The sequence below is a fragment of the Thunnus albacares genome, chromosome 1 (genome assembly GCF_914725855.1).
Source record: "Thunnus albacares chromosome 1, fThuAlb1.1, whole genome shotgun sequence".
In the NCBI taxonomy this organism is placed as follows: Eukaryota; Metazoa; Chordata; class Actinopteri; order Scombriformes; family Scombridae; genus Thunnus; species Thunnus albacares.
Window position 1 is genome coordinate 22,727,320 of NC_058106.1, and position 27,300 is coordinate 22,754,619.

Genomic DNA, 27,300 nt, shown 5'->3' on the forward strand with positions numbered 1-27,300 from the left:
TTCTCGCTCTCTCCCTGACACACACACGCACGCGCGTGCGTGTGCACGTGCATCAATACAACCTTACGTGCATATGCGCGCTCTCCCCCTTCTCTCTCTATCACGCACAGTCAGACTGGCAGGCGGACCGGTGTCACACACACACACACACACACACACACACACACACACACACACACACACACACACACACACTTTCGCTTTTGTGTTTTGTCAGAATTAATGAGAAAAGTTCCCTTGCCCTAGGGGTAATTAGTGTCCTTGGAGTTAAATAAGCTAATACTTAGACACCTCTGGCACAAGCAATTATGTTTGTGTATTGAATAATTGATTCAAAGAGGGGGGAAGGGCTGCTAATCAGATCTGAGCATAATGAATTGATTTAATTAACAGGGGAATCCGAGGGTCTGTGGAAACTGCGCGCATTTATTCAGTAGCAGCAGAGGCGAGCGCGGCACATAAACTGGGAGAGAGGCGGCGTGAGTTTGCTTTCAGCAGTTGTCAGATTTGCAATTGGATTTGTTTGAATATAGTTGCCGTTTCGGAGCAAATGAGAACGAGAAAGAGAGAATATTAACAGCGAGGAAGAGCTCAGCCGTTCAGTCTGAGCGTCTGATCCGTCTCTGTGTGTATGCACCGTTACAGATAGGCGACACTAGATTTATATCGCTTTTCATTGTTTTGCCTTTTTTTTATTCGCATGGAATTCATCAAGAGCAACCAACGCTGTTTGATCGCTATTTATTTGCATTACAGTTCAGTCCGGATAGGGGGATCTCGCCGCGTATATCACGGTATTCCGCGTATGAATTATTATTGATAGGAGGAGAGAGAAAAAAAAACGTGCAGACGGCAATTCATCTTTCCAGGGTTTTTGGTGTATCGAGGCGTAGTCTAGTCAACCGCGCGTTTCAAAGCCATTTCCAGGAGAAGCTCTGAGCAGACCGAGCGGTGCAGCCTGCTGGAGCCGAGGACGGATCGCCCGGGGAAGGACTCCTCGTTCCTCAGGACGATGGTGTTGGACAAGGAAGAGGGTGAGTAACATCTCCGACCGTAGGATGCAATAACCTGGGGAGTAACACGGCAAACTACTGACATTTTACACGTTAAGTGTTTCCCCATCGCCCCGGACCCTGCGCACCCGCAGCCTCCGCTTTATACGGGCTCTCCAACCCCATTTACTCCCGACAGGGTCCGTATTTTCGCGAAGGGACTTGAATATTGTGATTTCCTTGTGTACCCTGAAGTTGAGGTGCACTTACACACATATCCATGCACTGCCAAACTGCAGTTTACTTCAGAGGAGTTGCATGTTTTTTTTAGACTAGATTTGTCTGTAGCGTTTTGATGTGTAACCCGGAGTTTGAGGATACTCCACAGACGCTGTGGCTCCTCTTTTCTTTCCTCCTCTTAAGTGCTTTTTGCGTCTGTGAAGTTAGCGAGGCAGCCTTTGACATCACCACGGGATGGGAGATGACAGCAGAGTGCTTTTAACTTGATTGCAAATTATGGATAGCGCCGTGCAACGTTCACTCACTTTCCATCCAAATAGGCCTACTTGCATTACTTATCTATTTCAATGTATTTAGGTTAATGGGTGAGGCAATCTAATTAATTTTAATTTAAATCAAACTCGCCTCTAATGACGTCCCATTTTGGATTAAACTGATGTTGAGACGTGCAGTGCATTATACAGTACAGGTTTAAATGGTGCTCAGTGTGATGTATGTGCATTAACATCTATTAACATAGCATGGTAATAATATTCAGATGGACGCCATGTACAGCACTAAAAGGCATTATGACGCTGAAATGAAGTTATTCTCTGCTGTTTTTCTTTCTTATGACACTTTTTAAAGAGTCTGCTGAAGGTTGTTTTGCTGTCAAAATAGACCACCTGCTGACATGCACTATGACAACCTCCACAAATCATAAAAGACATTTTTTTTGTGTGTGTGTTATTTCCCAAATTACCGTATATAGCTTTTGCACATTTGGAGGAGGGCTCCTCCTCCAAAAGTAATGGATGCATTTGTAGCCCATTATTTATGTTTGAAAATGGATATTTCATCTCTTAGCAGAGCATCCTTTCACTTACACATCTAAAAACCAATAAAAGGTTTGCGGCAGAGACATAAATTGGTCTGTCTGGCTGAATCCATGTTGTGCTGCTAATGTACCCAAATTAACTCAACTGTAAATTGTCTCCTTTGGATGTCTGTCCAGCTAAAAGTTCCCTATATGATTCATGATTCAGATTGCTTTTAACAGTTATTGGCTAAGCAATATGGTAAATGTACAAGGTGATGCAAATGGCATTAGTGGGAAAGGATGCACAGGAGCATGTAATGCAGTCAATACTACATTAACTACTGATGCCCAATTACAGAACCAGGGAGAGTGGCTTTTAGGAGCATTAGGACTTGCAGAAAAGCTGAGATCACCTGCTGCTCATTGCCTAAAAGCTTCACCCTTTATTTGCTGGACCCGACCAGCAGCTCCAGTATTTTGGCCAGGTTGTCAACAGAGCTGCTCGGATCTGGTCTCATTCACTGTGGTGCCTCTTAGCGTTTATTGGCTCTAAAGTTATAGGCTTGTCAATTCAACCTTCTTGTCTAATGTATCCACTTAGTGCCTGCACAAATAAATGTGTGTGTATGTGGGGAGAGAGGTGTGGGTCGTTGTTTTGGGTGGCCACATGGGTGCATGTGTATGATTACTGTCTGTTTCTCTTGATTGATTCACTATTATGCCTGTGTGTGTGTGTGTGTGTGTGTGTGTGTGTGTGTGTGTGTGTGTGTTTGTGTTTGTGTGTGCTGCTTAAGTGTTCATATTTTAGTCCTTATGTGACCTGTAAAGCAGACCATCATTGCGTCTGGTCCCGTGTTCGAAGCCTGCGATCCTAGTTGGCAACAAAGTCAGGCTGCCTGTTTGGCAGACAGTGTTTTTGAACTCTGACTTCTCTTAGAAAAGTCTGCACCAATTTGCACTACAAAAGCAATAACCAGAAATGAATCTGTTCACTCCCTTATCTGAGCTCCATTGAGAAAATCTTTCATACTGTATCAATCTATTAAAAGTCATGCATTGAAAATACATTTTCAGACAGGCTGCTCTTATATTTTCCTTATAAACTTCATAGGATCAAACCTAAAATATTTCTTATGTTGCGTATGTGGTGACCTGCTCATATTGTCTGTCCTGTCCATCACAATTTACACGCATATTGTAAACTAATCACCGTTTTAGAGATATGGTGCAGTCATTAACTTATGATATACACTATCTGGTAAAGCACTGAGTCTGACAGCACGGAGCAGGACTGTTAAAGGAATAGAGGCACTGCTTCATGAAATGACCTAATATGCAGGTCATAGTTAGTAATGAACAGCAACACATGTACCAAAATATTCTGTCAACATTTTTATTTTACCCTGCCATACGAAGGTTCCTATTTGCGTCTAATTTGAGAGGAAAAAGCAACTCAGCCATTCTCTCTCCATCTTCGAACCAACTGCAGGAGAAGAAAGTGTGTCCACGCTGCATAAAGCATGTTTTTGCTGAACATTCAACACAGCTGTATACTCTAAAGACTCTAAAGCAGAAGAAAAATCCTCCAGCTACTGATACATTTCTGGTTACCTTTGCTTGTTAATTTACAGTCCTGTTATCATCCTGTCCAGTGAAATTTGTACATTCATAAAGCATGTGATTGAAAAGCAATGCTTCAAATGAATACAGACTGGTGATCTGTCGACTGCTGTAATAAAACTTGGGCTTCAGGCTCCGATTTTTATTTTGAAATAATAAGAATTGCTTCATTCTTTACCGGTGTTACCATGGTAATACTGTCTTGTAGCGATGTTATATTGATTTAGAAAGTGGACAGTAATATTTCTTTTCTGTTATTTGGTTTCTGAGGGTTGATTTCTAATTTCCAGCTGGAGATTACTTTTATATATTCCTTAAGTCTTTTCACTTTTCCAAAGGAATGCAATTTGCTCTCTTGTATTTGCTATTTTCTCAGCTTATTGGTTTGCTCTTACTTCAAAATTAAACTTGCCCATTTCAAATATTGAAATTACGTCTGGTTTTTGTGCTCTGGGCCCTGAACAATATTACAAACACATTGCTTCGTTTGATATTTCTTTAAGTCACTACCGTTTTTCATGAAGCTTTATTGCAGGCACCTGTATTGCCTTTGCTGTACTTTTCCAATTTTGTCTCAAACATACTGTAGATTGTCAGAAGACAGTTTTATATAATATATATATAATAGTTACTAGGAGTGTAACAAATGAATGCTGCTTTATATGCATACACACAGCAAAATAGCACCAAAACATACAGTATGCCTTCAGTGTTTTCACCATCCATGATATACTAAAGCTGTTCTCATTATTCCTTTTAACTGCTTAGGAAATCACACTTGTACCATTTTGAGCAGCAAGTGTTTAATTCCATCTTACAAATGCAGAATTCTCACTGGAGATAATTTCATCTGTCACCACTAAACCTCTAGATCCCTATCAGTCCTGATCGCTTCACATCTACGAGTGTGCGAGATGTGTATCATTTTCCATAATCTTAGTGGAATTCAAAGGGACCGAATTGAGACTTAAGAGACACGTGTTACCGAGCTCGCCCACCTGCATTCGATGTAAATGGCTGCACTCATCAGTGTGGCGCACAAACTCAATTATGCACTCTCGAGCTGTGAGAGCATCCCGTTTATTATTGCCAGAGGCCGCATGTTAGCCATGTTATCATAAAAATTCTCACAACAAGATCTGGCTATCACATGTATCACAAGGAACGGCTGATCCTTGTGATACATGTTCAATGTCCGACCCTGTGTTTTTATTCACTGCAAATGATTTTCTCTCAGCGTCACGAAGAATTTCTGCTATGTTGTCAAGTTGTGTGTGAGAATAGTGAAGGTTGCGGCATAAAGAGGTAGAGGTGTCACACTGAAAATGATATGAACAAGTAAGAAACTCAAAGCCGCAAGGGTCATTTCAGACGTTGCAATAAAACCTTTGACAAAATCCACAGTTATGCTGACACAGTGAGATGAATTGTTACTTTAAACCACCTTGGAAAAACCTAACATCTTACCGGTAGCTGTGAGACAAATGCAGACATGCTCAGAAGTAATGTTGATAATGCACATGCAGAGAACTGTTCTCAGCGGCAAAAAATAAACCCCACTAGCGTCTGATGGTTGTGCCGATATAAAACCATTGTGATATTTGTCGACACCTGGTAGTCCAGCATTACAGATAATGGCTCGCCACATATTAAATATATTGTTAGTTATTCATCAGTTTGAACCTGTTGGAAGCAGGTTTCACTGCCACTGAGTATCTCAAGCTGCTGTTGACTACACTAATGTTGATATGGGAAAAAATACACACGCACACACTTCCTGCTACATCTCATCACTTTTTTTTTCTCCACAAAGTTATTTGTTCACCTGTTTACCTATTGCACACTCTCTGTTTTGACTTGTTTGGCATTCTGAAGCACTCTGTAAAGCGTATTCTTTTCTCTCTGGAAAATCATTTCTCCTTCATTCTGTTATCATAGCCTTAGCAAAGAAGACAGGAGAGATGGGGAAAGGAGAGAGACATGCAGCAAAGATTTGAGATTAGCAGAGGTCAAAATTAATGTCACGACTATGTTTCTTTGGCAACTGAGTGCTACTGTTAAGATGCACAGAAAATTTTAACCGAAGAAAAACTTTATATGGTACTTGTAGTAAAATAACATCACCTGTTACACTGTTAGTCCACTGAAGCACTTTATAAGTTAAGTTTCAATGAAAATCAAAACTCTGCAGGGTTAATGTCATGCATTTAATATGTAAATTACATACTTTAATGTGTAATAATGTGCACGCAATGAAATTATGAGGAAATTGTCTCACAAATTCATTCACATACTATGCTACGATACTCTCCATGCTTCTATATTGCAAGGTAAAAAAGGAGAAAAAAAAGACATTTTAAAGGCTTTTAGACTGCCAAAGAAACATGAATGTTTATATGTCTTTGATTAGAGCATTATTCATGTGTAGACTGAATCTCAAACTGTAATTACACTGATGTCACTTAACGCTTTCTTGTTACTTGAAGCAAACATACAGAAATGCTATTATTCGCTCAGTATTAAACAGGTCTTATTTAATCCATCCCGATGCATATTTGTTAAAGGCAAGGGTGTACTGTACCTCTTAATGAGCGTACATATGTATTGTTTGTAAGTGTATGCTGTGAACATGTTATTCTGGTGGGGAGCCCCAGGTAAACTGTGTATGTGCGTTTTTTGGGGGGTATGGATAATGGTAAAAACTGTGTAATACTGTATAAAATGACGGAGTTTTGAATTTCTGATTTATATGTAAACATGTGAATCAGTGATACTTTTGGTTCACAGCAGCAGTTGACAATTTTCACATACATCCATGTGCTTGTAAGTCCTGTAAAACAGATGTTGTTTAGTTTGAGTAGCACTGACATATGTTAAACATGAACACCTGCAGAAATAATGCTGTATTACTGTAATAAAATAGTTTCAGAAGGAGAAGTCATTTATACAAACTGACCGGGTGTATTCTCCTTACAGTGCACACAACACAGTGCTGGCAGAAATTCTTGCCAGCGTCATATTTTCCATTTGCCAGAGCCTCGATCCTTACCTATTTCTCATTATCCAATTACTGTAGCTCCCACCATTCTTTAAGTGCTGTTGCTGAGAATTCCTCATGTGTTTTCAGCCTTGCTTGTGTAAGTGTGTGGCTCTGAGGATGGCAGTGTTGGACGGTCAGTAAAAGACACTTTGTTCTTGGGGGATGTAAGGAGCAGCACAGCCTCTAGGGGCTGCTAGCAGGGCTTTTAGACTTTCAGACTTGTTTCACTGTAAATGTCTTTCAGACACCACACTGCTCTATTGTATTCCCATTGCTATATTCAGTTTTCGGCAGGTTGAGTGTCACAAAGTAGCTTTGCTCTTAAGTGAGATCCTTTTTGCATCTCAAACAAAGATGCATTATAAGTTTTCTTTCTCACCAGAGGCTCATTTTTCTTCTTCTTATTTGCATTCTCAGTCAGGGGATGAAGATGCTGTTCAGTGTCATAACACATGTGCACTTTACAGCAGTTAACCTATAAGTTGTTTTAATGTTACTGCACAACTGACACTTTGTAGAGATATACATTGTAGCTGTTCTGTCTTCATGCATACATACAGTATACTCTGTAGTTCTAATACAACTTGAAATGACCTTTAAGAGGCTATTTTTGGCAAAAACAAAAATATCGTATGCACTTATTTAGGTCAAACATAACAAATTTAAAAGCCTCCTTAGAGATGCTTTTTAGTACAAGTATCCTGAGTAATGGGGGACAGAGGCTTCACACTTTCTTTAGATATTACAGCTATCTTGTTGGTAAATAGAAAAGCCTGGGGTGCCTTCTCTTAAATAAAAGCCAACTTGCTGAGAACTAATCTCTTATTGGATGACCTTCAGTAAATCAAATCTTAAATAGCTAATTAAAGACTCTGATTAAGGGGGGTAGTTCTTTCACTGTTAAAGCTAGTAGATTAGGGTTTGGATATTGAAGTTGCTGATTTAATCAGTGCTTAACTATGATGTTTGCAACTACAAATTCAGGGGCAAATAACATCTACTGTATACACACATTCCCACTGAGCTCAGCATTAACTTAAACTTGTTTCTAAGACGTTGGACCCCCCCCCCCACGCCCCTCCTCCCATTCACACCTCTATCATATCATTTTATTTCATTTCATTTGACCAGTCGTCTCAAGTTGAATTGCCATTTGACTTTAGCCAGTAAGAATTACTCCTTGTGGAAAAAGTCTGTCTATTATGAGGTAATATAAAACTATTAAATGGAATTCATTATGAGCAAGCCATCTTCATAATCAACCATCAGCCAATGTCATAAAATTTTACTCTCCAAGACTAACTTGCCATCCAACATGACATCACGCCCAGTCTGCATGAGGACCCCCCTAACTGTGCACCCAACCAACCTCTCTCATTATTTACCCCATCAGGTGTGGGACTAGGTGCTTGAATGACATTAGAGGCCCGTGCTGCCAAATAACTGCCCCCTGTGGGGAATTTGCATTATTCAAGATTAAAGAGCCTCACACGGTGCACCACAGTATGGTGTTCCTTCTTCCCCTCCATTTTCAACACACTGAGGACCCTGAATGGCACACCTGTCTCCTGGCATATCCTTTGAAATAATAAGTGTGCAGTAATTGCTGGGGAGTGGGGAGGATTTTGTACATCACTTCCTGACCTCATGAGTGACACAAACTTTAGAAGGCTACATTTATTCTTCTCTAAATGCATTTTTAATGTGGACTAAAAAGTGTTTGTGCATTATTCTGTTTCCGAATGGCGGAAAGTGGCTATGACAGGTCTAATAGCTTGATTTTTTTTTTTTTTTTTTTGTCAGGAATCATGAAGTGGCACATAAGATTGCCTCTTCTATCTAAGTCTAAAAGAAGTTTTAGAATAGATTGATTTTCCCTTTATTCGATTTCAAATGAACACTAAAAGTGTCAGTTGATCTTACAACTTCTGTATGAGGACTGAAGATGAAGATGCATTCGCCCTTTTGGTTATTGACAGCTTGCACTTAAATGAAAAATGGTAAAATGGCAGGTTTCAAGATCAGATCAACAGAAGACAAAGCCTAACATTACGCCCACATTTGATATGGCTTGATCCAATACCAAATCTTCTCCTTGCTCTGACAACACTGACAGTTCATCAGTCCTCCTTTTTTTTTTTTTTTAAAGGTTTTCACGTTGTTTATTTGGGGTAACCCAGCACGATAAAACCACGACTGTGTGGTGTCTTTTCTCCCTCTTCTCATTCATCTTATTCCCTCACTCTCATTTTCTCACCCCATCTCTCCCTCTCTCACTCCGTTTCTTGCTGTTGACAGCTTACCTTGCAGAGCTCTAATCTCACCCTACTACTGAGCAACCAAGTGTTGGAACAAGTCGCCTTCTGTAATAATTTGGAAACTCTGCCAGTTTCATGTCTTTAAAAAAAAAGCAGCAATGAATTTAATTAGAAAGCTGTTGCATATCTCTGTGATACATTTCTTTTAATTAACCCCATGTGAATAAATTAAAAATAATAGGGGGCTGAAAAGTGTGGAAAAAACACCCTAATGAAGTTTTCCGTTAATTGGGATGGAGTCTGCAGCCAAACCACAGTGAGTAGTGAGCACCAGGAGCTAACAATGCCTTCTGTAAGCCTCAGAAAAAGGCCCAGGGCCTTCGTGCTGACTTCAAGTGTAAGAAATGCACCTCTGACGTGATGGAAATGACCGTGGGCTGGGAGAAAAGGCAGTCCTGTTCCAGGCTGCTCTGCTGAGACTCCCCATGCCGCGCTTGAAGCCGGGCCAGTGTTATTGCAGCCTTAATGCGGCTGACTCATTTGGAGCGGATCAGGAGTAATTATGGTAGGGAAAGTGGCTGCCGACCGTGGGGGTCAGGACACTTGTAACATGTGAAAAGAGCAATTATTCCAGGAGACAAAACCCTCCCTTATCCCAGGCAGTGCCAGGGTCAATGCAAGGGACGGCTGGGCTCCGTTTCACCAGGGCTTATTAGCCACAGCAAGCTGCAAAGTTTGAGAGAGTGCATCTTGTTAATGAACAGTCCCCTCCTCATCCGCACCAGCCCTGTCTGCTCTCTCTCTCCCACTTACTGTGGGTGTTAATTATGTCATAATCATAGCATGCATACAGTCCCAGAGATCACCCCACAGACCCCAGCATTCATACACAACCATCTGGAAATGTAGCATGCCTTACAGTAACATAGAAGGCTCTTACAGAAAACTATAAGAAAACACCTTTAGTATGAATGTAATATTGACTTGGGCCCTGTAAGAAACTACCTAATTTGAGAATGTGTGTGTCAGTGTGTTTCTCTCAGTGAGTGAGTGAGTGAGTGAGTGAGTGTGTGTGTGTCTGTGTTTATGCATATCTTTTCCTTTACTCCATGCATATGATCCAAATAAGGATGGGAACATGAATCACACAGTGAATCAGTGGTCTTTATTTTGCTTATCATTCAGAATACACTCATCAGTCGGCTTTCAACTGGCATGTGTATTCCAGCTGATATTATTACCAGATGTCTTGTATTTTGTCTTGGCAATAGAGAAACGTGTCTATGGGCTCAATTACAGCAATGACGGAAGCTGAATGAAAGGGGCTGATTCATGCACACAATGGCAAGACATCTGCATGAGATCCCCATTAACCTCAGTGGCAGACACCTTGGCCCAGGGACAAATTTTACTTAGGATTGACATGACCACAGCATTCACAGTGGTGGCAGAAACCTTAAAGAGTTGGGTTTAAAGCAAGTCTCTGTTGCTTCTAAACTGCACACGCACTGAGGAAACCAATATAGACATTTATGATTTTACACTGCTCTATATTGTTCTCCCTGTTTCTACTATAATATAATATAATATAATATAATATAATATAATATAATATAATATAATATAATATAATATAATATAATATAATATAATATAATTCAGATTTATTTAAGATGATTCATTCATTCAGTTATGCAGGGTTGATGTGTGATAGTTTGGTAACTTCATGCAGCAGATTCATCGTAGGTCATTATGGTTGGTTGATGTCTTGTGCAGGAGTGCTTTGAATTAAGAGAAGGTGATGGTAAAGATGATGACAGATGCACTTGTTTCAGCTAAACGCAATCATTTGGTAATGTAGTATCTAATTTCTCTGAGCATCCCAGTCTGTGTATTTACCATGCTGGTGCCTAACACTCTTGTTTGCTGCAGCTGGGAGGAGGAATTATAGGGGCCCCTGAGAGGAGGCCCACCCATGGCCAACTTCCACCTCCTTGAAAGCCCGCCTCCCTCCCCATGTGTCAGGAAGGCTGAGTGATTCTCATCAAGATCCTTTACCTCCCCATGAACTAGCAAAGTCTGCGTCACACCATGGCATCGGTTCTTTTAATTGATCAAAAGGCATTTAACAAAACACAGAATCAGATGCAACTGTCCCTTCTGCTATTAAGGGCGAGCGCCTGTGAGAGCAGATGTTCCACTGGGATCATGTGTGTACTAGGAGGATACTGTGACTTTGTGCGTAAATTACATTTCAGCTTTGTTGCATGCACATTGATGCACATAAAAATACAGCTAAAAGAATTAGTCGATCGACAGTAAAGTGGTCAGCTGCTACTTTGATCATTTCAGTTTAGTCATCAAAAATGCCAAACATTTGTTGGTTCCGGCTACTCACATGAGGATTTGCAGATTTTTTTGCCATATATGATTGTAAATTCAATAATTTGGGGTTGTGGACTGTTGGTCAGACAAAACAAATCAACTGAAAATGTCACCTTAGACTCTTAGAAATTGTGATGGGCATTTTTTGGTCTTATTTTGGGAGGAGGGGGGGCATTTCATAGACTATACGATTAATCTAGAAAATAATCAGCATACATAAAAACTATGTAATTGGAACATAGAAGAAATACAGACAGTATCACTGGCAATTTTATGATTATGATGATGAGGATGATGATTATTTCCTGGTTTTGTATCCACAGCAGTTGATGCCAAAGCAATAACCAATCTTCCTTTATTCTGCATGACATGACACAGCATGGCTGATTGCTCCAGGATTCATAGGAAACCCATGTAGCATATATCTTTGCACCTGCTCATTCGCTCATTCAAAAAACAACCAAACATTTTGGTGATAACAATAGAGAAAAGGGTTTTAGAGCAAATCATCTTTCTTGTCACGCATTCCTTGTCCAGTCTGAGGAAATGTGGGTCTTGCCATGTCTATGTGATAATTATATTTCTCTACTTTCAAATGTTTCCTTTAGTGCTCCAAAAAGCGCATTTTCTTTTAAAACCTTAAATATATCAAAAAGGTTAGCAGAGTGATGTGATTTTTTGATAGCTGTAAAGACGGAAGTCTAAATAGGGTAACACAGAAATTGGATGCTATCTCTATAATGGAAAATACATGCTCTGACAGACTGCTTGGGCTGAGAAACTGTACATATTCTTGAAAGATACAATCTTAAAGAAAGTAGATGGATGGAAGAAGAGAGAGATGACAGGCCTTTACACACACTACTAATGGCAAATTAAATTCCTTCTCAGGAAGGATATTTGGCAGGACAAGTGCTGTCTCTCCACTTTGAGGGGTAAAATACATCCCTTGTTGGAGAACGAATTGTGATGTGGAGAGGCATGCTTTTGGTGACATCAAATGACACTGGAAGGTCAGTGGCACTTGTATCTGTTAAATGGATTGGATTAAGTGGAGGCTGCCTCCTAGTCTGCTACTTCCTTTCATAATGCAGCTTTTCTTCCTGGGAGGTGGCAAGCATGGGAGGTTCTGTTCAACTCCACAGTTTCACATTGCGCCGAGAGCGGTGACAGGTGCAAGAAAATGTCTCATGGCATTAAGGGAATTGAAAAGACATTTACTTTACACAATCTTTTTTTTTCTGTCACTGCTCTTTGTTTAGTAGGTTTGAGCTACTACTTGGTACACTACTATTAAAGCTGTTTTCCAGGTGCTGCTTTTGTAGAAGGCATCAAACCCGTGTTTGTTCCCTGCAATGGCTTCAAGGAAGAGGCATCAGTTCAATGTGCATACTGGTTTCCTGGCAGACATTAGACGTTCCTCTTCTGAGACATCTCTCTCTAGTCAGGCCTGAAGGACCAGAACATATGCATGAAGGAATGAATGTGAGACTAACTGAAAACAGAACCTCGGCTGCATTAAAACATAGTGTGTTGTCACTTTGATGATGCTGAGCAGGGTTTAAAACAAAGTACACATCCAACAGGGGGGTGAGCAGCATACAGTAATTGCAGGATAGGTTAAGCTTTGGCCTTTTCAAATGTGATGTAAAACACACGTGATATGTTTAAGGAGTGTGTGGCGGGTGGTGGTCTCAACCAGTTAGGAGTAGTTCTCTGGAGGTGGGGGAACGACCTTTTTGTATAATTAGTTTTCTTATTTAAAGCAAAGATTTTGAGTAGAATAACTAATTAGGTGTCATAAAAGGCAAATTAAAGATTCTTGTGATCCCAAGGGAATTGCAGAAACTCCTTTCTTTTTCTTTGCACAAGCTCAGAAGTACATACACATACACATGTACATAGAAACACACACAGGCATTTTCGCTCTCCTCATTAAGACTTTTTAGTTCTGTAGAAGCCTGTCAGGCGAGCACTGTTGGCATACCTGCAGAGAGCTCCCCTAACAAGCCATGAAATGCAGGTAGAAGAGTCCGCCCTTAGCCAGTGTGGCTTGAATTTGAAGCTTTTTAGCTTCATTTACACCGAACATTGGTATTTATAGCAGGTTTTGTGATCCTAATGTGCCAGCTTCAAGGGGCCTGTTTTGGTGAGGGAGGGAGGTGAGGGAGCTGGAGGGCAGGCAGAACACTAATTGATGGCTCCCATCACCAGAACTGGACCAATTAGCCTCTCCTTTCCACTTCTGATAAAGAAATAAGACGGCTCAACACCACTGGAGCACTTACTGACATATAAACCAAAGCTATAAATTTGACTAACAAGCTCTCCTATTTCTTTCACCTCTTTTTTAAAAGGGGAAATGCTAATTATATTACATTCATAGAATTATTGATGTAAGGATGGCCAAAAATTGCAGAGCAAATCTGGATCCAATAAGGTACTTTGTGAGTCCATTTGTGTATGCGGATGTGTGTGTGTGTCTGTGTGCATGCATGTGAGAAACAGAGAGAGAGAGAAAATATGTTTTCCTTTTCCAAAGAAGTCCTTTGAAAAGTGGTGTAAGGTTTTTGTGAAAGAGAACAAACTTGACAGGCTTAGCGGAGAAAAACAGTGCACAGAGTGAAGCGGTCCCTTGTCACCAGCTGAGGTTGCGTTTATTACTGAGCAAACCGCAGAAGTAACTGTTAAAATTGCAGATCCAACTACAGAATGACCCTATTCACACTTAACATTAACAGCTACAGAATACACTGTTACAACCTGCATTTGATCCGGACACAATGCACCTGCACACATCTCTAAAGTGCACCAGTTAAACAGTGACATTTCATATAAAACGCTGTATAACATCTTCATCGTCTTTAAAATAGGCCTTTATAGATACCCACACATACAAAATACTGGCCTGACCCCCTGTGATGCAGAGTGTCCAGGGTTTTTTTTGTTTTGTTTTGTTTTTTTGAGAGAGAGAGAGAGAGAGAAATGTGTTTTGAAAGAGAGTGGCAAGTGGCATCCACTGTGTGTTCTTTTAGACAGATCAATAGCTCAGTGTGTGAGAGAGTGTCTTAAGAGCTGTTGTCTTGTGCTTTCAGCTGTGGCAGACCTGTTAGTGCTACAGAGGGGAGCTGCACGCCCCTGCCTCTGTACCAGCAGTGGCCTGAGGGGGGCTTTTAGTCCAAACACAAATGTCAACCACACATAGACTATTAGTGTTTAGTGCAGTTATTAAATGGACTTTATTTGTCCTTTAGGAGGGTAAAAGGCGCACTTAAAGGGGACCTGCGTGACAGCAGGGCAATTTGCGAGTTTGGTAAGTTAGGCTCGCTCGTTGCAGACACATGAGTACAGATAAGTGTAAAAGGAGGAAAGGCTGTAATGCTCTGAGTAGGGAACACTGTGTGTGTATGTGTGTGTGTGTGCGTTTGTGGTTTGTGTGTGCACATGTGTGTGCGTGAGTTTGTGTCTGTGTGTTTCCCTGTGTGTGTGTGTGTATGTATGAAAACACAGAGAGTGAGTGTATGCTAAAAGGCACTTAGGCCATAACATATCTCACTGGGGTCTGGTAGCAACGTTTTTGTGGTCAGAGGCTTTTTAAAAGGTTAATGTTAATCTATACCAAACAAAGCCCATGAGGAGCTTTTACAGCTGTGGACAGTTGAGTGAAATGGGCTTTGATGAAATGGTAGGTAACCAACGTACTACATGGCACACTCACAGTAAACAAAATAAACATTGTGTCTTGTATCCTCAGAAATACACAAGACATGCCCCTTACTCTGAAGCCTGCTGCAAGCGGTCATGTAACTTTTGTATTACAGCATGTTCTAAGTGGAACAAGTACGTCAGGGCTTTGTAGTCCAATGTGACCTGTGTGCCTATCTACATGGAAGAATGTTTTCTTTAATGCATATGAAGCAGGTAGGCAGTGTGCTGTGGCCGTGCGCGAGGCCAGGCTTAGACGCCTCGAGAAGCAGCCGGCTTATCAAAAAGAGAACATGAAAAGTCACTCGTGTTCCTGGGCCGTAAATCACGCATGGCTGTTTGTCTCCTTATCACTACAGGTGTGCCGATGCTCTCCGTCCAGCCCAAAGGGAAACAGAAGGGGTGTGCTGGCTGCAATCGCAAGATTAAAGACCGCTACCTGCTCAAGGCCCTGGACAAATACTGGCATGAGGACTGTCTCAAATGTGCCTGCTGTGACTGCCGCCTGGGGGAGGTGGGCTCCACCCTCTATACGAAAGCCAACCTCATCCTCTGTCGCAGGGACTACCTGAGGCAAGAAAAGACACACAGTCACCTCTCCACTCACAAGAAACACAAAAACCATGCCATTGCAAGGGCCGTGTGACATGAAGGAGTGAAGGTTTTTCTTTACCTTCTAGTGCCACTTTGCTTCGGTTTTTCAGTGTTTAAGTTGTGTGGCTCCCATTCATAGAAACACATCTACAATTCATCTAAATCACTGCAAAGAGTCCTCAGTGTTATAATTACATGATGGCAAAACCTGATATGTAGACAGTTTGCCGTCATTTTATTTTGCAGTATGCGTACAGCAGAAAGTAATGCTACTTGGAGACAGTTTACAAGAGTATAGCATAGGCAGAAAATAAACATTTTAGGGCATTTTTGGAGCAATTCATCTCCTTATTTGTAATCCTTAAAGAAATTTACATTCTGTATAACTTATGAAGATTCTTGTGCAACTATCAAGACATGAATCATGCTGTCATGACATTTCCGACATTTTCAGCACTACAGTTTAATTAGAGAGTAAGGATTGGCATACATTTTTATAAGAGGTTGTTTTGATAGGACACATAATTTAACATCTGAATTTTAATGTTCACATGAAAAAATTCTATAATAGTAACCTGTTTCGGATTTTGACTTGTGACTAGTGTTATTGATTGCTAAAAAAATACAAATTTTCCATACAACTATTAGTTTGATAGTATTGATAGAGATTCTATGATGTCACAATGAGAGACAAAAGAGACAGTAATTTTTTTTAAAAAACTTTATTACTTTTTGAAGTGATAAACATACAACTCACAGAATTTGCCAGATGAACCTTGCAGTGTGTGCTTAATTTCTTCTAACCTCATATAATATAAGATATTCCTGATCCACTGTGTACGAGATGGAGGAATTGTCTTTCCATTTCTGTTTGTACTGAGAAGATGTATACCCATTAAGCTAAAAGCCATTATTTGTGTGGTGTGAAGTTAATACGATTACGTGTAATTTTTGCTTTTCATCGCACAGTTTTTTTTTTCATAATTACATCTTTTATTCTGTGTTTACATGAACACAGAAGACTTCTGTCATGGAGTAGACTAGGTCTCAGTTGTACCAGAGCTGTAGGCTGTACCTCCAGGCAGGCATGTTGCTTCACCAGTGTCTTTGGCTCTGTTCCCCCCCCCGTTCCCCCTCCTTCAGATGTCCCCTGCCATCTGCTTGTTAAATTAAACATGACCATTTCCCGGGCGTTAAGTCACATTCCCAATGAGATCCTACCATTTATCTGAGAGGGAACCCCCCTGGGGCCGACTTAGGGATGCCGGTGCCCTAGGCCCCCCTCCTAAAACTCCCTGTCCTGTACTGTCCTCCCCCTCTCCCTTTCTCCATTCCCCTTCTGCCTACTTGTCTCTCCACTCCCTCATTGATATCTCCAGCTTACTGCTACTCACTGGGTTTGGATCCGTTCATTACTCTGATTTAGAGGAACACATTTAAAACAGCAGACATCGTTTCAATCACTATTAAAATTCAAAGTAAAGAGAACCATAAGCCACTCCGTTATCTTCCTACCTCACTCATGGATCTCACATTTCACTCACATCTCAGCTTTTCCTCTGACCCAGAAGGAGCCTGCAGTCCACTTGAGAGGCGCTTAGGGACGTTTCGTTGAGATAGACCATTACCATCCATCAGTTCCCACCCACAGTTAATGCTTTTAAGATGCAGTGAGAGGTCCACTAAGACCCAGTGTTGCCCCCAGAAGGGGCAGATGGTGCATATGAGGTAATAATAAATGGGCAAATGACCAAGAGAAGGCAAAAATGATGAAGCGCAGAGACTTTCACTTGGTAAAATACATCTGCTGAAAAGACAGCAACCCCAACCCCCAAGCCATAAGTGCCTAACTGGCACAGTGACGGGAAAAGGAAAAGCTTTCTCGCACATTAGACCAGTAAGATGTAGAGGTCAGAGATGGGATGAAAATCAGAGAGTGACATATGAAATAAAGAGTTAGGAATACTAAAATAAGAATGAAAAAAAGAAGATGAGGAGAGAGCTTTCTGTGCACCTCTGTTGCCCCAGATTGCCTAATGAAATCCATCCCACTCGCCTGCTCTTCAGCCTGCGACAAATGCAGAACACTTAATGGCTAGAGATGCTTGAGATGAATTCTATTATGGAACAAATTAAAAACCTTGCCTTGCGTGTAGAGAAGAGGCAGTTTGAGAGACCAGAGCATTTGAAAGTAGGTGATGCAGTCTCCGTCCTGCGCCAGTTTCCTTTTCGTTCCTTCTGTGTAGTAAGACTCCCCTCACCTGCAGTAATGAAGTTAAATCTGTGCACTGAATTAGCCTCCTGCACTTCATTAAAGACACACGGGTGGATCAAACACACTTTGGTTATTTCCCAGGGTTTGGAACCCTGCCATGCTCACATTAATTATTATAGGAGCTCCATCTGTGATTGTCCTTCAGTGGCATTAGCAACTTATTGAATGCACTCACGCTTTCTTGAATCTTCAACACACAAACACTAAAAATGTACACACACTTTAGCCTGTGTCCTCTTCTGCCCTCCAAACCATTGCACTAACAAAAAGTCCAGAATTTCTAATCATCCTGACATCAATTTCTCTGTATTGAGGGTGTTTTTTTTAGCAACTTAGCCACACTCTTTCATTACAAATGAGAATAATAGATTAATTAGGCGTTTCCTTTTGTCTAGGGCCCAGGATCGTATGACTTCACCAGAGGGTTGACAATCTAGTCATGGTGTGATCATCAGGACTAAGATCATTTAATCTTCTACTTCATATATTAGAGAGGACATAATAGTCATCCACTTATCAAAAGGGGGTAAAATTAACTGTAAGAGAAAAACGTTTTCAAGATAATGAACATTATAAGTTATCCACAAACTGGCGAAATAGCAGGGGGAAGATGATAGCTCCATCTGGATGTGATTGTTTTTCAAATCTGTCCTCTCCTCACTACTTTAATAAGTAAAACAGTTGCTCTTCCTCTCTGGGCAAAATAGATCTGAACATAAAAGTTTACACTTTCAAAAAGACACAACTGTTGAAGGTCAGAACATGTGATGCATGCATTAACAACTTTCCCTTTTATGAAATCTGACAAAACCTGCGTAGACTGGGAAGTCTCAAAGAGCTCAGAGAACAGGTACCGTAGAAAACTTCAAGAGCCACAGCCCAATCTGAGGGAAGTAATGCAGAGAGGCACTGTAGGAGCTTTAAGGGTTTGAAGTTGGCAAAGCAGCAAGTTGAAAGGACTAAAGAAGGCCCTCTTTTCTCTAAAGACCCATTGTAATAACTCAATAACAGAGGAAGGAGAGTTGAGTTTCTTACACTTTTTACTGCTGTCCAACTCTGCCCCAACAACAGCACACAAAGTTAAAACTGTTACTGAATAAGAACTCTTTTTAGAGATTTTAGAGTATGACATGTTCTGTATGGTATTTCCTCCTGTTTTCAAGATTATAAGAAATAGAGATTAGGCAGGCGAACTAAAAATAAACATTTTTTATTTCCAAATAAAAACCATTTATTTCCAAATAAAACAGTATGCATTTATGACTATTGATCCTTATTATTTCAGTAAATATAACACAGCAGACAATGGAGTGTTTAGGTCAGTATGCTTATGAATTTAATAAATAATATATTTACAGAAAAAAATTACATTTATAACAGTAGACCTGAAGGAAATACTTTTATGTCAGGGGTCATTTAATATCTGAACACAGATTGTTAAATTTGAAAGTTCCTCAACACTCACTCACATTAAAGCTGTCCAATAAATAGCCAGTCTGCTTTCACTTTCACTGCGTTATCCTGTTCAGAAAGCCATGCCAGAATGTCTCACAGGTTGTGGGGAGCAATCCAAACCAGCACTTCTAACCATCTAATCCGTTTAAATTAACCACAGAAGCGTCTATTTTAAAATGGGACTTTTTAGGCTTCAAGCCCTGCTACAATGCCAATGATTGATCGACAAAGCCTGATGGGCCCAGTGTATTATGAGAAGCTATCAACAGTACTCTCTTATTTTCCAGAAAGTCATCATTCACATGCTATTAAAATAGAAGCACTAAAAACTGTGTTGATGTTGAATTTTTTCCCACTTTCCTTTTGAGAATATTGATTTATTTAATCCAAATGACCAGGGAAATTGAAGTGCATGAGCCACTGCACTCTTACAATACATGACATGTGTCAGAACAATACGTGGGAATTCTGCAGAAAATAGTCCATTCAAACAAAAAAAATCTATTATGAATGAAACGAATTAATGTTTTTCAAAAGGTAATCTGCAATTTATGTTCTTTGAAGGCTGTGTTTCAGTGCTGCGAAGCGTATCGAATTTAAAGTAAAAAAAAAAACGACTGGAGCAACTGTATTAACAGTTTTCTTGTGTGTTTATATTCAAATTATTGTACATACTTTGTATGGTTACATGATTACAGTGAGAAAAATCTTCATAAGCTAATTGGCTATCCTGATCCTTCAGCTTGTGTAGATGATATTAGCTTTTTAGATTTTTAATCAGAGTATTTTCCATACTTTTGCACAAGATAAAGGTGGTAACTAACCTGGTCAGTCCATTCATGTGTTCGCTTCTGCCTTGCCTAATTTTTGTTTGACTCTAATTTTCTATATTCTCTCAGCTGACATCAAAACCTGTGACCTTTACATTTTGCACTTGATCGTGTTTTGATGTGAAACATTCATTGCTCACTATGTGTAGTTTCCCTTCAGCTGTTACTCATGAGACCGCTAGAGTGGTGGCTCTCATAGCTTTTAGCTTCATAGGAAAGGGAAGAAAAGAGTGTAATGTGTTTGAACATTACTCTCAGTCTCTAATCTCCTCTTAGCACGAGAGGCCCAATTAAGTCGTATGCTGATGCCATGTTATAACCCAGACACATCAATTGTTGGTGGAAGAACTGTGCGAATAGCACACAGTCACATCCAGTGAAATTTCTTACATTCCAGTAAGAAATTTCTGGAAGATGGATGCAAAGCCTTTCTGAGCCAGCAGCAGAAACATTTTGTCTCCTGTTTAGGTATCTACTGTATTCAAAAATACTACTAAGTATTTTTTGTATTTCATTGTTTCTCAACTGGGGGTCCGCAGACCCCTAGTAGTCTGTGGTGTAATTGCAAGGGGTCTGTGAAATAATAAAATATATATTTTAAGAAGATCCTATGGCCTTTACAAACATACTGTATTTCCTCAGATAGGGATTGAGGCCTTTATTTACCTCAACTGCAGAAGGTAATATGCCTTTATTTGAAACAGGCTTGTATTAGAGGCAGGCCTTTATTTCTAATTCCCTCTGTTTGATAAGTATAATTGGTCATATTGTAGTACGAAGTCTCGTTTTAATCACAGACTGTGAAAAAATAATGGACGTAGTTACCGTGATATCACCCATTGTTTTGTGGACTCTCGTTTTGAAGTCTCAACTTTGCCATTTTGGCCGTCACCATCTTGGATATTTGGTGGAGGGGGGGGCCACACATTTCTCTGTTCTGTATTTCTCTGTTTTGTGTCTTCAGGTTATGCAACTTTGGAGCTAACCCCCTTTACTTTTCCAGCATTTGGGGAAACAACAGACGTGACTTTTTAGCATTTATTAAGCGACAAACTGTAGTCTGTACTGTACATTTACTGCCAGACTGACAACTTACTACTAACCTTTTCCTCTGCCCTGCTAGCATCCACCGTCACTTCTCTGCCCCTCGCTCTATCCCATATTGGATGTTCATTGGATGTTCATGAATGGATATTCATTCGGATGTCAAATATTAAAAAATATTTTTGGGGCTGGCGGTGGTTCTCGTTGTGTCATTATGGAGAAACACAGATTCAGTAAATGTTCAGTAAACGTTGAGTACAGTTAGACCCTGCAGTCTCCATTAGGTTGGGCGAGTTCAAAGTTGTGAAAACAACAGGGGTGTTTTGAATACACACGATCACGCTGTATTGAAGAAAACTTCAAACTAGCAATTAAGACCATGACCTTGTTAGGAAAGTGTTTACTGAGGAAATAAATCAAGTGAGAAGTAGGGTCATTTTCCCATAGACTTCTATACATTCAGACTTTTTTTTGGAGCAAGTGGAGTTGCCCCCTGCTGGCCATTAGAAAGAATGCGGCTTTAAGGCACTTCCACATTGGCTTCACTTTTCAGACCCGGAACTACCCGCTTGGTTTTGATCCACTCCTGTTTGCCTCGTTAAAGTTACTGCATTACGCCATTAATACAAACTCAACACTTCGGCATATAGCTTAATATATATAACTTGAAATGTAACTGCAAACAACCAAACAAACACAAAGAAGAACTGTTTTTCACCATAGCACTAGCAATATGGAGAAATGGCTAAAACTAAACAAACAGCTGTCTGTTTTGAACAACAGTCCACATGAGAAGAAAACCAAGACAGAGAGCAAAGAGGCAATATAAAGAGGATTACATCATGTTCATGTTGATTGCACCTACGTATGCTGTTTTATGCAGTTGTTATTACAATAAAGTAGGTTTTCCGTACAATTAGCCTCATGCAATTTCTGCTTCTGTCAAACTGTTTTGTTGCCTGGGTCCAGACCTTTGAATCCGCCCACCCCACCAAGTCGAATTGACTGACATCAGACAAATTGTTTTGGAGTTGAGAAAGGTTGAAGACCACTGTTGTAAGATAACAGCCTCAACACACATACACAAAGGGTTTATTACCTTGGCGGCTTGTCTGCTGCATGCTCTCTGTCTGAGTTCCTGAGGATCCTCAAACATCCTTAAAGGGGAACTCCACCAATTTTACACACAAAGGTCAGTTTACTCGTTATGTGTGGTACTACTCAAACTGGTGATGTCACTGTGATATCAGTGACATCACCATCTGTGACATTATCAAACTGGGGGGCATGGAGTTTGAAAGATGTGGGTGTTTACCCAGGCAGGGTCTGCAGGCTTTCTGTTTTTGTTGTATCAAGCTCAAGCTGAGATAACCCTGGTGACATCATGAGGGTTATGTATGTATGAAATTTCTTATTTCATCTGTTTTCAGTGCAACTGCTAAAACAAATATTGTAAACATAATATAAACATAAATGTAAATATATAAAACATAAATATTTTGTTTTTGTATTTTAGTAGCATTGCTTTTATTCTCCTGGATTGATAAAAATAATTCTTAAAAGTTAATCAAAATACTCTGTGTTTCTGCAGGACTGTTTAAATGCAGTGTACAGTACCTACAGTAGGTTGGGAGGTGTCTGTCAACAGCTGCAGAGATGGGATGCTGAAAAAATGTTACATAAGAAAGGGAAGAAGAGATTACACCCACAGTATTTGGGTTATTTTTTGGAGACACTTTATAACTAAAAGGTAAAATATGAGCCACAGGTGTCACACACTCCTTTGACTGAAGGTGGAACTCAGTGTAGGAAGCAAGCTGGGCCTCTCCCACCAAGCGTTTTCACAACCTGTATGTATCAAGTGAGCACCATGTCCACAGCCCAGCGGGGTGTAATGGAGATGGGTTAGAATAATCCTACGAGCTGTTATGGGTGTGTGCATGTCAGACTCTGTAAGTGGCCGAGGCTCTCTAGGCTCTTTTATAGCTTTGGTTCCCTGAGGGGAAAGAGAAAGACATCACGACTGTATGTGACCCCTCATTACAGTTAGAGCTCAGGTGTGGTACAATCTGGAGCAGTCTCTGCCATTGTCATGATGACACTGGTTCCTCAAGCTGAGAAGGTGGGAGGCAGTAAGTTACACCCCAAGACGAAAGCTTTTTGGTGTAAGGTGAACACTAGGGAAGAGAATGAATTAATCAAAATTACAAAAACAAAAAATCAGGGTCGCCAAAATTTGTTTGCTGCAAATAATGTAATAGAAACAGTTTGTTTCTGGAGCAGTGATATTTGGACTGAACGTGTGTATATAATCCTTTTTTTGGTAACACTTTATTTTAAATCCCCCTATTTAGCATTTATAAGTAGCATATAAATATTTAATAAATGTTTATAACACACTATAATGTAGTTATAAGTTATAAGGACAAGTGTTAATTAATGTACAATATTTGTCAACAACTATAACTTCCCCTTAAAAGCCAGATTTTATATTATTACAACTGTGTTTTACTATTGTCATTCATTATCTTATGGGTGCCCACAGGAGGAATTATAGTTTTTGACAAATGCATTAATTAACACTTGTATCTGCAAGTGTTTACAGTAAATGTGTCTCTACAGTATGTGAAAAAAAACAAATTCTTTATGTTACAGAGTGCCATATTGTCTTGTCTGCTGTATGAGAACATGCAGTATTTTACTGAAACAGTAAGCAGTTGTAACAATGTCTCTGTTTAACACCCTGTGAATCCCTCTCATGGAACATAACAGCCATTCTCCCTCCGTTTCTGTCTCTCCTGCTCCTCTGAGGCAGTGGCCCCTAATTAGAAGCAGGGCTGCTGGATAGACGTTTTCTTTAACAAGGTGAAAGCAACTGAATGGGACTAGCCTAAACGAGGCCGAATATCAACGCTGTGACTCTTCTGTCTGAGCCCTACAAGTTTGGGGAAAAGCATTTAACATATTGTTGGAATGGCAATCTGCTGTTGCCTTATCTCCTCTTGTAAAGCTGTGAAACGCTCCTTCTCCTCCTGCAGAATATATAAATCTTTCTGTGCTTCAGAATCTCCAAATTAAACATAGAAGGCAGGCGCTCGGAAAATGAAAATGTAAATCTGACTGGGAGAAGCATTGAGGTCCCTTTGAAGACAAAAGAGATCTACACCAGTGCTTCCTTGCTCTGTTTGTGACCTTTATCATTTGGCTCCAGTCTAATAAACAGTTGCCTAAACAAGCAGCAGCAAGGTTTGAGTTGTGAGTCTGAGAAACATTTAGTTAACTCTCCAAGGTTACATCTCCAATCATTCTGTTCTCTGAATGAAAAAGGAAGATGGAGCAAGAGAGAGAAGGGATTGAGTGTGAATCCTTGTAACAGAAATCTTTTGAACTTATGACTTCATTATAGAACGCAGCCTCTTGTGTAAAATCCAGCTGGCTTTGGTTGGGGATAGCCACATTAGGTATTTTAGATTTGAAAGAAAGAAAACTTTCAACAGCTCAAATGGTTTACCTCAGACTTGTTTTTGTTGTTTTTGCAACGTGCAAAGGGGGAATTCTTTGAAGAAGGAGATTAAAACCATGTGATCATTTTAATTAGATCATTAGCCAAGAATTAAGATCTATTTTTGTAACTCTCATTAACAAAAATACCAAGTGGGTGCCAAGAAAGATTTGTGCATTACATTCAACGTATTTTGATTCTGCCATGTTTTCTCTTCCATTGCAGCATTTTTTTTTTCTGCTATTGTCCTTGCTGTCAGTACGTTTTTGTTTACTCTTTTATTGCATCAAGGTAAAGGGAAGGTGGGTTAATCTCCGTCTGTGCTCTCTGTCTTTCAGGCTCTTTGGTACAACGGGGAACTGTGCAGCCTGCAGTAAACTGATCCCAGCCTTTGAAATGGTGATGAGAGCCAGAGATAATGTTTACCATTTGGACTGTTTTGCCTGTCAGCTTTGTAACCAGAGGTAAGAATAGAAATCATAACTGCATAACAACATAGCCTTTTTTTTGTTAAAATGGCCAATAGCTTAAATATTAGAATCTGCTGAAATATAGCTCTCTTTTAAGGTGCAACAGAGTACATCTGTCTGATTACATTATTGCAGACTGCAGTTTGGAAGTGTGAAAAAAAAAAAAACTAAATTTTTGGGGCATGTGGATTGTCTTGTAAGAATAAAGGTTGCTGTGTTGCATTTGTAATGCTCTGCTAATTATTTTCTATTGTGACACTCTGCCAGCAGTTTAGCAGTTTGTCCTTGTTTGTGGCTAGATCTGTAAATCTTTTAAGCCAGAGGATGTAAAATGAGCTCTTACGTTTTCAAGGAGGTAGCTGGGAGCTACAAAAATAAAGTCTATTCCAGAGGTGTGTTGCTGCATAAGGGAGTGAAATGGTGTTTCCCTAGTGATAGGAATTATTATAAAATTGGAGCGAGCACAAAGCCTATGGTATGATATACATAGAATATGACATACCCAAATATTGCTTTTTCCCATTAATATACTGTTGGTAATGGCACCACTCTGGGAGCACAACGTCCTTTGCATGCTTGTCAGGGGTGCTGTGACCCTGTTCTTCCACACAGCACAAGCCCATTAACCTTCTGCAGGCCAGATTCAGTTACCATAGTGAACACCTGCTGTAAGGGAATTATGACTGCAGTCTCTCTTCTCAGCTGGCAGACATGAAGCCAGGTCTCATCTGGCACAGTATTGCCATGGCCGTGACTGTTTTACCAGCCTGGCACATTACTAAAGCCAAGCTACGCTCGACTATATTCTTATCTTCACTCCCCTTCAGTCACATTATGGAGCTTTCTCCACTGTGTCACACAAACAAACAGCAGCATAGAGAATAACATCAGTGGGGCAGGCTGCTATGTGTTATTTTTCCTCTTCAATTGACTCTGAGACTTTAGAGGAAAAACATTCTTGAGCAGTGGAACCAAATTGGTGTGTGAAAAGCTCACCCCGTGGCAGAGTTTCCTTGGAAACTCTTGTGGTGCCAGCGCCTTTTTTGCCAGGCCGAGGAGAGCTGACCTGCCTTTCGTTGGGCGCCAGTGCTCCTGTCTGCTTGCTTTGAAATGATAGGGTTTTAATCTACTTTTATTCGAAGCCACACATTTATGATGACTATCAAAAGCAGGCTTTGAATCTGACAGGGCGTAGTGTCAGTGTGCATCAGGTAAAATGTCTTGAGCCAAATGTGTGCAATCAAACAAAATCATCATTACCTGCTGATCTTAAATGCATTTTCACTGCCAGAGCAGAGCAGAGGCAGCCAGTCAACACACACACACCACTTTGTCATAATGCCAACACTAATCGTCTTTGTGTTTTTAACAACAGTTTTGCCTTTGTTTTTCTCTGCCAACAGGTTTTGCGTGGGAGACAAGTTTTTCCTAAAAAACAACATGATTTTGTGTCAAATGGACTATGAGGAGGGCCAGCTGAATGGGAGCTTTGAGACACAGGTTCAATAGTTGGAACCTCGTGGCAGCAACATTCGGCTCCACACTTTACACACAAGATGGATGTTCTGCTGCACTTGGAAAAAGACAAGCATCTGTCTGCTTGCCTGCAATACTTTTTAAGACCCCTTTATCAGTCCCTAAGGACTCTTGTAAATGTTCAACTTTTTGCCCCTCCCACACCCCAACACTGAGCAGTTACAAATTTTGATGTACAGTTGTGCCTGCTTAGCTGAGCACTGTATTGCTTGTATGTTTTGTGAAATTTGTTTCAGGTTTGTTTTCTTTTCCTTTTAGAAATGGTTCATTGGAGGGTATGTACAGTCTGTTTTCTCTGTATATATAAACTGGAACATTTATTTTATGAAATGTAATGCAATTTTATTACTAGTGTGAATTAAAGATTCTTAAATGTTCATAGTGAGTTTTTTCTCTTGTACCAAAACCAAAGTTGTTGGAGGAGGTTGGCCCATGTGTTGATATGTAATCATGTCTCCAAAACTGCAATGCTATAAAAAGCCTTGCAAGAGAAAATATATTTGAAGTCCTTCTTTAAAACATGATGCAACAAAACAAGTTTTATTACATTTTACA

The 27,300-nt window shown here is 40.2% G+C and overlaps 1 protein-coding gene and 1 long non-coding RNA gene across 3 annotated transcripts in view; one reads left to right on the plus strand and one right to left on the minus strand.

The window, feature by feature from the left end:
* lmo1 (LIM domain only 1) lies at positions 1 to 27,122 on the plus strand. 2 transcript variants are annotated; one of them, XM_044350238.1, is made up of 4 exons: positions 1 to 1,034; positions 15,399 to 15,612; positions 25,078 to 25,203; positions 26,613 to 27,122. In XM_044350238.1, the coding sequence occupies exons 1-4, from the start codon at positions 1,013 to 1,015 to the stop codon at positions 26,716 to 26,718; spliced, it is 468 nt and encodes a 155-aa protein (XP_044206173.1). In that variant the 5' UTR covers positions 1 to 1,012; the 3' UTR covers positions 26,719 to 27,122. The 2 variants fall into 2 exon arrangements, with proteins under 2 accessions (XP_044206173.1, XP_044206165.1); XM_044350230.1 differs by lacking the exon at positions 1 to 1,034 and having other exon boundaries at positions 13,697 to 15,612.
* Positions 15,527 to 27,300, minus strand: part of LOC122981500 — a 42,826-nt gene continuing 31,052 nt past the window's right edge. Inside the window, exon 3 of the long non-coding RNA XR_006403254.1 lies at positions 15,527 to 15,607. This is a non-coding gene — a long non-coding RNA (uncharacterized LOC122981500). The remainder of the gene's footprint in view (positions 15,608 to 27,300) is intronic.

Bases quoted from the DNA above. Each gene is read 5' to 3' on its own strand.
- lmo1 (XM_044350230.1), top strand. From the start codon at position 15,371: ATGGCTGTTTGTCTCCTTATCACTACAGGTGTGCCGATGCTCTCCGTC. The intron at 15,613-25,077 runs GCAAGAAAAGAC...TCTGTCTTTCAG, and splicing joins TGTCGCAGGGACTACCTGAG to GCTCTTTGGTACAACGGGGA. The intron at 25,204-26,612 runs GTAAGAATAGAA...CTCTGCCAACAG, and splicing joins TGTCAGCTTTGTAACCAGAG to GTTTTGCGTGGGAGACAAGT.